Source organism: Solenopsis invicta, chromosome 10, assembly GCF_016802725.1.
Source record: "Solenopsis invicta isolate M01_SB chromosome 10, UNIL_Sinv_3.0, whole genome shotgun sequence".
Taxonomy (NCBI): Eukaryota; Metazoa; Arthropoda; class Insecta; order Hymenoptera; family Formicidae; genus Solenopsis; species Solenopsis invicta.
Window position 1 is genome coordinate 8,792,017 of NC_052673.1, and position 10,797 is coordinate 8,802,813.

At 32.5% G+C, this 10,797-nt stretch overlaps 2 protein-coding genes across 6 annotated transcripts; both read left to right on the forward strand.

Annotated features, from left to right (window-relative positions):
• The first annotated feature begins 31 nt into the window (after positions 1-31).
• LOC120358860 (odorant receptor 4-like) lies at positions 32-6,172 on the forward strand. 2 transcript variants are annotated; one of them, XM_039454491.1, is made up of 6 exons: positions 730-998; positions 3,289-3,643; positions 4,481-4,708; positions 4,793-4,921; positions 5,522-5,677; positions 5,911-6,172. In XM_039454491.1, the coding sequence occupies exons 1-6, from the start codon at positions 730-732 to the stop codon at positions 5,959-5,961; spliced, it is 1,188 nt and encodes a 395-aa protein (XP_039310425.1). In that variant the 3' UTR covers positions 5,962-6,172. The 2 variants fall into 2 exon arrangements, with proteins under 2 accessions (XP_039310426.1, XP_039310425.1); XM_039454492.1 differs by lacking the exon at positions 4,793-4,921 and having other exon boundaries at positions 32-998.
• A 118-nt stretch (positions 6,173-6,290) lies between these two features.
• Positions 6,291-10,629, forward strand: LOC105193428 (odorant receptor 85b). 4 transcript variants are annotated; one of them, XM_011157862.3, is made up of 7 exons: positions 6,291-7,035; positions 7,163-7,517; positions 8,073-8,300; positions 9,830-9,943; positions 10,060-10,215; positions 10,300-10,374; positions 10,454-10,629. In XM_011157862.3, the coding sequence occupies exons 1-6, from the start codon at positions 6,701-6,703 to the stop codon at positions 10,348-10,350; spliced, it is 1,239 nt and encodes a 412-aa protein (XP_011156164.3). In that variant the 5' UTR covers positions 6,291-6,700; the 3' UTR covers positions 10,351-10,374; positions 10,454-10,629. The 4 variants fall into 4 exon arrangements, 3 of the variants coding, with proteins under 3 accessions (XP_011156164.3, XP_039310421.1, XP_039310422.1); XR_005575736.1 differs by having other exon boundaries at positions 10,060-10,374; XM_039454487.1 differs by having other exon boundaries at positions 10,060-10,629.
• The last annotated feature ends 168 nt before the right edge of the window (positions 10,630-10,797 follow it).

Below are 10,797 nucleotides of genomic sequence, written 5' to 3' on the forward strand. Positions count from 1 at the left end.
CTTTTTTTACATTGGACAATTAGATAAACTTTTAGTAAAAATTGGCACATTTTTAAAACTTTTTCCATTCCAATATCTTTTTTTTTTTATTTAATATATCTTCAAATGATGAAAATAATCTTTAGTGCAGAAAGAAGCGCGTCTGTAGAAATACGACCGTACAACACACTGTCCGTTACATTTTTGTTTACCTTTCCCTCGATGTTCATTTTACGTCTACATTTTAGTATATTTAATGAGTTTCTTGAAAGCCATTATTCTAGAACCATGTTCGCTCTCTCGCAGCGTAAGTAGAAAAGCTGTTGTTTGCATTTTTTAAACAACTAATTTCTACCTACAGCGAGATTTTTTTACGATAGAATAAGATAACGCGTTGTACACCGCAATTGTGCATCGTAATCATCTCTCAATCGTTGAAATTTTAATCCTGTATTCCATGGAAAACTACTGTAATTCTTGTTTTTAGTTGCAATTGATTGGTAATTACTTTGCTACGGCTGCGTTTAGTCGGCGACCCTTGCGTGATCAACTTGCCGCTCTAGAGTAGTTTCAGAATCGTACGCAGCTTATTGGCATTGTGGTTCCTGGCTTTACGACATTAACAGTGTCGACAAGTACTCCAAGTGACGTTTCGGATAACGCAGATGTCGAATCACTGGCCAAACCTTATATAATAGTGGATATAAACTGGTATATCGCCATTCGTATATTTTGATATAAAATTGTAAGATGCTACAACGTGATAGAATGACAAACGCTGTTGCTCTTACGGTGCAAATCGGTCTTCGAAGTATCGGATTTTGGCCCAATACGCCGTGCGCGCTATTGTTTCGTGCTTTTTGGATATTGACCATCGGCATAGTGCAGACTTGCCAATACTGGTGGATCATTATTCACTTTAGAACCGACAACATGTTCTATCTGATGGATGGTTTAAGTGTCGCTATAGAGTACACCGTGATGTCCCTGAAACTAATTATTTTATGGTTGAATAGTCGGTAAGAGAATATTTTAGTTGAAAATAGAAGCTGAGTCTTTTTCTTTAAACAAATCATTCTTGAAAGCTACAATTTTCATAACATGTTTTTCTGTCTTGAGATCTTATATCTTCTTGCACTGCTGAAAATAGTATGTTTATGTTTGCTTAAGTGTTGAGAAGATGTTTAATTGGAGTTTTAAAATATTTGTTGAAGTATTTATAAGATGGAAATTTATACATGGAATTGTTTATAAGATGTTCACGATTGTTTGATAGACGAATAGTGTTGTATGTTTTCAGAATGCTGCAGGTGTTTTACAAAACACCCGTTGAACATTTGCTACATTCTGAAAACATATAACACTTTTAATAAAACATTCTTTGAACATTTGTAACGTATTGTAATCTATCAAATAGTCGTGAACATCTCATAAAGAATTTTATGTTTAAAAGAAGGAGTCCAAATTAATAATGGACACCTTTAAAACCTACGCATGTCGAAAGGCCATTCATTAAAAAAAAAAGCTTATTCAGCGATAAAATATCAAAAACCCTTTCAAAAATAATAAAATGGATTATTTGAACTTTTGGAAAAAAAATTTATTTTGTTTCTAATAAACGATAGATTTTAAATCTAATGATGTGTTTACTCTTTACATGTTGGACCATTAAATACTGTAAGAGAATACACTACCAGAAAAATTTACAAATATATAAATGTATACTAGGTGGAACATTTTAACCGTTTAACGAGGATATTTCGAAAAATACGAAGAAAGTATTTTAGACAAAAGTTGTAAAGTTTAAATATGTCTATTTATTGATTTTATCATATATTTATTGATTTGATATTAAGTGGCGTTACCGAGATTAGCAAGATTATTTTGAAGTTTTTAAACAAATATTCCCATTTTTTATAACATATTCTAGTAACTGAAGTCGAGACGTTTTCAAAACTCTGTAACAAAATATTTTTTTATTAAGCACAATACTTTTTGAGTTATAAAACTTGAAACAAAGCGGTATTATTTTAAGTTTTATTACTTGAAAAGTACTTAATAAAAAAAAATTTTATTATAGTGTTTTAAAAACCTCTTGACTCCAATCACTGGAATATGTTATAAAAAATAGGAATTTTTGTTTAAAAAATTTTAACTTAACCTTGGTAACCTCAGTAACCTCAGTATCCTAAAGTTAAACTGATAAAGTCAATAAATAGATATATTTAATCCCTATAACTTTTGTCTAAAACATTTTTTGTATCTTGCGTATTTTTCGAGATATTCTCTTAAGGCAGTTAAAATCTCCTACCCTATATACATATGTATATTTTTCTTGATTTTCCTGATAATGTATTCTTACAATGATCCAACCTGTACTAAGTGTAAACACACCATTAGTTTTGAAATCTATCGTTCATTAAAAACAAAATGAGTATCTTTTCCAAAGCGTTCAAATAATCTATTTTATTATTGTTGGAAGGATTCCCGACATTTTGTCGGTAAATAACATTTTTTAAATAAATGTATGGTTTCTTAACATGATAACTGTGTAGGTTTTAAAGATGTCCGTTCACTATAAATTGGGCCAATTTTATACTTCCTTCTTTCCAGCTCATAAGTACTTCAATAAATGTTTAATGAACATACTATTTTTGTTAGGCTTTGTCTATTCTTCTATGAAGATTTCAATTTGAAATACGTGAGCAAAAAGATATAGTGTGAATTTAATCCAGACTTAAATGCAATTTTTTTTTAACTTTGTTAGTTTCTAGCAAACACCAAAACAGATATAATGTTATATAACAGATATATTACGTGTACATAACATTACATCCATGTTGTATTCGGTGTTCGCTGGATTAGTTGAAATGATATAATCATCACCTTAATGCAATAACGTTTAAATATAATTAATAAAGCCATTTTCTAAATCTCGTAGAAAGTGAAACGTTATTCTAAAAGAGTGCAAATTGAGCTTGTGTAATTATTCAAGTATATGGTTTGCCATTTTCATAATAAGAGTAAAAAAATTACTCCTAGTTCTATAGAAGTGAATTTTAACTCTTACAATGACAAATCACTCGAGTAACTTTTTAAACTCAATTTTTATCCCTAGGAGATTTAAAAAATATGTACATTACCATATTATTTCTGCTCTACTACATATATTATATTTATCGTTAAACACACTTTAAGGTCAGATTTGCTCCTCTCTCAGAGGGAGAATCCATCCTTTTCCATTTTATTGTAATCCCGTCTTAGTGCGAATTGTTTATCCACACACCTGGATAGAGTAAACTGTCGCAGTATATTTTACGACGTCCTAGCTGCGATGGCTGCAGATTGGAGGGAAGCAGCCATCAGCGAAATGGACACCATGATGAGCAAGGCGAATCTATCGCGACGCTTTTCCAAAGTAATCGTCGGGCTTCATTCGATAGCGGTGGTCTGTTTCGGCATTGAGGTACTCGTATCGGCCCACACCGACGATTACGATGTTGATGGAATGGAGACGCCTGTTCGCGCATTTACATTGAAGCTACAGCGCCCGTTGCAGTTTAACGAATCGCCGCTGTACGAGATCGTTGTGTGCCTGGAGTTTCTTCATCAATTGGCATCTTCCACTGTGAGCGGCGTACTTAACTGCCTGCTCATCACGTTAGTGAGTGCAATCTATGAAAAAGGAATTTGCTTTCTTTAGGTTACATCTATTAAGCAATATCGTATGATGGCAGTTATAATGGCCAATATCTTCAACTAATTTTTATTGATAAATGCGTATATTTATTTCCAAGATTTTTTATTATAGTTAACGTAAATTGTATACTTAAAAACGTATTGGTCAATAAAAATGAATTGAAGAAAATGTAATTATACCTTTTTTGGATATTATATTTTTGTCTGTCAACAATGTGTTATGTACTATTTAAAATGTGCAAGCATAGTGGAATTTTTGATTATTGTATGACAGTGATACTAATTTTGTTCTTTATTGACAAAAAAAGAACTTTTCTCTAATTAGCTTTCGAAAATTAGATTTTGTAACATTCAAAGATGTTTCCAGAACTTTAATTCGAGGAAAGAAACTGAATGTATTAGTTTTATAATTTATTTGCATTTAATAATTCTCATAAAAAGGACAGTAATGTTTTAAAATAAATTTATTGGATATTTGTTTATATGAATTTTTCTTTTTGTTTTAAGATACCGAAATTATAAAATATTTTTCACATACTTCGTCTTATATGATAATATACATAAAACATAATTTATTTTGTATATCATTTTAGTTTAACTATTATTACCCGTATAGTACGTAATATTGCAACAATATCGCAGTAATATTACAGCGATATTGTAATATTACAGCAATATTGAAACAATATTGTTGTTAGATTGCAATATTACGTGCTGCACGAGTAGTTTAACTATTATTGATACAGAGTATAACATTATTTTCTATTTATATTACATAGTTTTACAAAATGTCTACTTTCAGATTCTCCATACAAGTGGTCAGATAGAGATTTTATGTGACGCCTTGAGGGATATCTCTTTTGAAAACAAAAATGAACAGCTAGGCTTTTTTATGAAGGAACTGATCGTCAAGCATCAGAAGATTATCATCTTTTCAGACAAAATTGAAAGAATCTTTTCTTATATAGCGCTAATCCAGTTCTTGTCGAGTACGTTACTGATCTGCTGTGTAGGATTCACGGTTATAACAGTAAGCAATCGTTCTGAGGTAAAGAAGTGTGTCGAAACACGATGTGCGTCTGTTAGTTATCTATATTGCGATTCGATGTTGTAGTCGATCAGCACGATACAAGACTCGGATAAGATTGATAGCACGGCATTAATAAAAGCTATAATGTTTTACATGACCGCTATGGTAGAGGCGTTTATCTTCTGCTTTTGCGGAGAGTACCTCAGTGCCAAGGTCGGAACAATCAAGATCTTTATGTTTGATTCGCATTGTACAAATGTCAATTTATACGATTGGATGTACATTGTGTGGTGGATTCTAAATACTATTATTTGAATTTTTATCGTAGCGAGCGCACAATCATTTAAAGAAAAAAATTCTCTTTTTCTCTTTTTTCTTTTCTCCAATGGAAAAAGATAAATCGAAAGATTTTTGTTTTTCAATGAATGTGTTGCAATGCGTCTGCAGTAATTGTACGAGTTTGTATAATATGCATATATTGTCAAGTACGAGTTTCTTCAAAAGAAAATACTGTTTTAATATATTAAATAATAATTATGTTGATCGTATTTCTTTTAATTAAAGTTTATACGATTATTACTTATAAGTTTAAATCATAATTATTCAAATTAATGTGATTGATACACCATACATAATTATTTAGAGCTTGCGCATACGCAAAACTCATTTTTATAATAATTTAAATATATGACGACATTCATATAGTTAAACTATATGTCTGAACAATTGTTTCTTTTATAATATAAACAAAGTTTTTATCAATTTAGTCATTTATCTCACTGACAACTCGACATTTTTGCGACACTTCTTCAGAGCAAAATGATTGGCGATGCGGCGTACAAATCACTCTGGTACGACTTTAAACCGAATGAGAGCAAGTTCATCCTGCTTATAATATTGAGATCACAAAGAAGACTTACCATTACGGCTGGAAAGATCATGGACCTGTCTTTAGAAGGATTCACGACTGTAAGATTCCAAGCACTAAATTTTCTGATAATAAAATCTTCATTTTGATGGATCAACATTGATATCTGAACGATCGCAATTCACTTTAATCACTAACAATAAGTGATTTTTTTAAGACAATCTGTATCTATTTTTATAAAAAAATTTTATTTATATTTAAACAGTTTATTTATTTATTTTTTTGTATTTTTGTACATTTGTCAATGTATTATTATTTGCTGTAATTCTTTTAGATTATGAAGGCTTCTGTTTCGTACATATCAGTATTGCACGCGATGTACTGAAATATTCAAAGATATGTCATCGCGTTTAGATTCTAGATGGCCATTATGTGCTATTATATCTATATATATATAAAGATATTAGGATTTCTTTTTAACGGTTCTTGTTTATTGATATCTCTGTGATGGACCGGCAATAATTATGCAAATTAAATGTAGACGTAATGTATCAATTTACCTTCCGCAGTTTAATAATAAAGTATTTAGACATTTCCATGCTTGCTACTTGATTATATATTCGAACCTTTTTATATCGTATAAAAAAAATAATCTTTAGTGTACAGTAACGTTTTTTATTATTTTATATATTTTTAAATCTTTAATAGAAACGTCGTACAGACCGTTCAACATATCTTCCAGCTTGCGTTGCATTTATGTTTATCTTTACTTCGATGTTCGTTTTATGTCTCAGTATATTTAATTTTTTGCTCTCTCAGCGAGCGACCGAGCGATCTTCAGAAAGCTTTATGCATCTTTAAAGTAAATGACTCGGCAAACTAGCGACTCTGTCGTCGGAAACTCGACGCTTTTAAGCTGAGGAGAAAAAAAAGCCCAGAGACTAATCGCTTTTTTACATGTCACATTTTCTTTCTAAGTCTATAATTCAGCAAATTGGCGAGCATCTAATTTCGATTTCATTCGCCATTTCTGCGAAGTACGGGTAATTACGATTGATCGAGAATTTATTATCGTATCTCCCTTTTTTCTGCCGTTTCAATTTTTTGCTCTATTCCATGTTATTATGCCGAGGAGATTTACACGGCTCAGATGTGATAGCCTCTCTCAACAGAGAAACATGCTGGAGTTAGGCAAAGGTACGATAGGACGCGCGAGCACCATCAGCGAGTCGGTCGAAGTGGGTCTACGTTTTATCGGAATGTGGCCGCATTGCGTATACGCGAATGTCAACTGGTGGACTTATATCGTGTCGGTGGCGATAGTGCAATACTTTCAATATTCGTACGTCTTCGCGCACTTCGACGTTAGTAAGCTCTCGGTTTTAGTAGATGGTCTAAGCATCACTTTGGGCTACAGCCTGTCGTTCCTCAAACTGATCAATCTCTGGTTCAATCGTCGGTAAGATTACTCTTTAATGGTTTCTGCGCAGACAAGACGAGCGATCGACCGTGCCCTTCGTTTCGTTTCGTTTCAATTCCATTTCTCTCCCGCGCGAACGATACCGGATGTAAGAAATGTTCCGTAGAAAGTTATACGTCATTCTGGATACAATGGACAAAGATTGGAGCGACGGGATCGCCATTCAGTCGGACGTATCCACGATGATTAGATACGCCAACTTGTCTCGTCAGTGCTCCAATGTGATGATCACGACAAATGCATTATCCGTGTTCTTCTACGTGATCGGCGGTCCGATTCTTCGGTCAATGATTCAAAAGAATGATCGCGAAAGTTCAACTCGCGAGCTGCCCATCAAGATGGAGTTTCCTTTTAAGATTGACCACTCTCCGATTTTTGAGCTAGTATTGGTAGCTCAATTCTTTCATGATTTGTCGGTAGCTTGTATCATCGCTATGTTGAATGCTTTGCTCGTTACACTGGTAAGGTTTGATTGTATATATTTGATAATATGCGATCTAGATTAAAAAATTATTATTCAAATTTTGTTAAACTTGTAAAAAATATGAGTAATTGCATTTGTATTATAATTTTTAATCTAATTGTGTGCGTGCGTGCGTGCGTGCGTGCGTGCGTGCGTGCGTGTGTGTGCGTGTGTGTGCGTGTGTGTGTGTGTGTGTGTGTGTGTATGTGTGTGTAATATTTTTTTTTTATATGGTATGTTATTTAACTATTTGCTTCGTTAAGAGATAAGAACACGAGTGAATAAAAGCTTGACTTTAATTAAGAAAATAATTTTCCTAGTTTTGCAACTTCTATAAGATACTTTATACTTTTATTCCTGCAATATAATGGCGGCTCTATATTAGATTGCTAGTCTTTTTAGTCTCTTTAGTGACATTGGTACCTTGTGTTTCAACACATATCGTAATTCCTTATTTTTAAGTACAATTTTGTGTGTATAACTTTTCAGATTTTTTTATGAGGGTATATAGTGATACTGCTTTAAAGTCTGTAAAACTCAAGATGTTTTTTAGGTGCTACACGTAAGTGGTCAAATTGATATTATGCGACAAAGCTTCGTGGAAATTGCTTCTAAGAAACATACGAGATCTTCTCTGCCTATTCTTAAAGATTTAATTAACAGACATCAGAAGATCATCGAGTTATCAGATAATATTGAAGACCTTTTCTCAAACATCGCATTATTGCAGTTTATCTGGAATACTTTGGTCATCTGTTGCATTGGCTTTGTGATCGTAATAGTAAGTTATGATTTTTTATCTCTTTCTCTTTCTTTCTCTTTCTTCAAATAAATATTATGATTAACTTGAAATATTTTGTTTACACTGAAAGAATAATTTTATTGAAATATAGATCTCAAAATAATTATGTTGGATTAGTAAAATAATTATATTGGTCGTTTAAGCTGGTTCTGGAATGTCAAAATATTTTGCAGCATTATCGCGTTTGAGCTTTCTACATAATTATTTTGATGGTTTAATATAAAATTATTTTTTGATCTGTATTTAGCAAATTTTTTTATACTGAAGTAAAATTGTTCTTTCTGTGCAATTGGGAACATAAAAATAACGCATTATCGTTACTTAGAAAATAGTGATCTGTGTTTTTCTGTTATCTTTTTACAAGATTTTAATAATTCTTTTTTTAGAATAACACCCAATTATCTATGTTCCTTTTTTACATGTTCAATATAGAATCTGTAGCGGTAATATCAACATGGCATGTGTTATGTATTTATAAGCATAAAAGTAACGATAAAGTTTTTTACCGTTTTTGTAAGAATGTAGCAGCGTATCGTTAAAATATAAAAAAAGTAACGATCGCTATAAAAAAGAAAGTAACGGTATTACAAGTAATGCGTTATTTTCCAACCTTGGTACTAAGATATACAAGATATTTGAAAGTACTTTTTAAATTTGAATTAGTGGAATCTTACTGATTTGCAGTGCTATAACTTATAATTGTAATCATCAGTGACTATTCATTATTTTTCAATGATTCTGAATAAAAAGGAGGTACTCTCATTGACTGAATCAGTGTATTGTCACTTAAAAACAATACATATATCACTTAAAAACAATACATATATCACTAAACGAGATAATTGTAAATGTATCACATGGAAAAGAGTAATTATTGTAGCTAAAAACGACGTATTGTAACTAAATTACGTCGTATATGGACAGCTAATATTCTATTTGTGATTTTAGTTGAAAAAGTTTCCCTGATAAAAACCGATAGAAAACGATAGAAAGTGTCAGAAACTTGATTCAAAACGACAGAATTCTATTGTTTTGAATCAGGTTCTGACATTTTCTATCGTTTTCTATCGGTCTTTTTAATCAGGGTTAGCAACCTGGTACACGAATTTAGCTACACAAAATATTTGATATATCCAAAATATACTCTGTAGCTAAAAGTTATTTTAGGTAACTACATTAATTAGCTACCAAGTGTATTACCTATGCATCACTGACATATCGGTTAGTTCCGATAACTATTTTTATGTTGCTATAAGATGTGATTCTGGTAGACATGCGTGTTTCGTTACTAAAGTCTTAGGAACAACAGCAAATTGTTTTGCTGTAGTTGATAAATTTATAGCTACGACAACAAGTGCAGCCTTAGCAAACCATGGTTAGCTGTAACAGCGAAAATTTTTCTTTCTGTGCACTGACAACAGACTATTCACTGTCTTTCAGTGAATAATACACTGATTCTAATTTAAAGAGTATGTAAATTACGTACAAGTATTATATACACATTGCAGTCAATCGGCACGGAAGAAGGCGCTACAATGATAACAAAATCTCTCATCTTTTATGTCGCGATAACTCTCGAGGCATTCGTCTTTTGCTACGCCGGAGAATACCTCAGCGCTAAGGTCAGCGTAAGGTCAACGTAATGGTAGAGTCGTAGAATTCTAAAGTTTTGCGTTATAACTCCCGAAAGAAGATTAATTAGACGCGATTAATCGTGGAAGCTCGTTTGTCATTGCAGAGTAAATCCATCGGCGACGCTGCGTACGAGTGCCTCTGGTACGATCTGACACCCAGCGAGTGTCGGGTCTTGCTGTTCCTCATGCTGAGGTCGCAAAAACGATTAACCATCACCGCGGGAAAGATAACTGATCTGTCCTTGGAAGGTTTCACGACCGTGAGTTTACTAAAGTCATCCAGCAATCTTCGTCGTCTAAACAATAAGGGCTGAAACAAAAATTAACACGCTTAATTGCTCCAGATTATGAAATCGTCCGCGTCTTACATATCCGTGTTGAGTGCACTGTATTGAAGAGAAACGATAAGTTGGGTATAGGTAAGTCCTCTAGGATACAACACTAATGTAAATTAACTTTCACGGCAATAACAAACACTATATATATTTTTTTTTAAAGGCGTGCAATGACTTCTATGTAATGCAGGGATAGTTTTAACTAAACGTTCAATTCCGTTGAACGGAATGTTGATACATATACCATACATAAGTTAGAGATCTCTAATTTTTGAATAATATTATTTAAAGTCTTACTGTGAAGTGATGTTACTTATATAATGTTATTACTGAGAATAATCCAGCTCTTCTTCATGCGCATGTTGAATACTAAATTCTCCACTTTCCTCCTCCACTTTTCTCCTCCACCTTCACCACTGAGCCTGGAGATATTAACATCTTTTTTTTCGACAACCTGTATAATTTCTTTTTCTGTTGGATATAGAAGCGATTGTAGAAATAATGCTC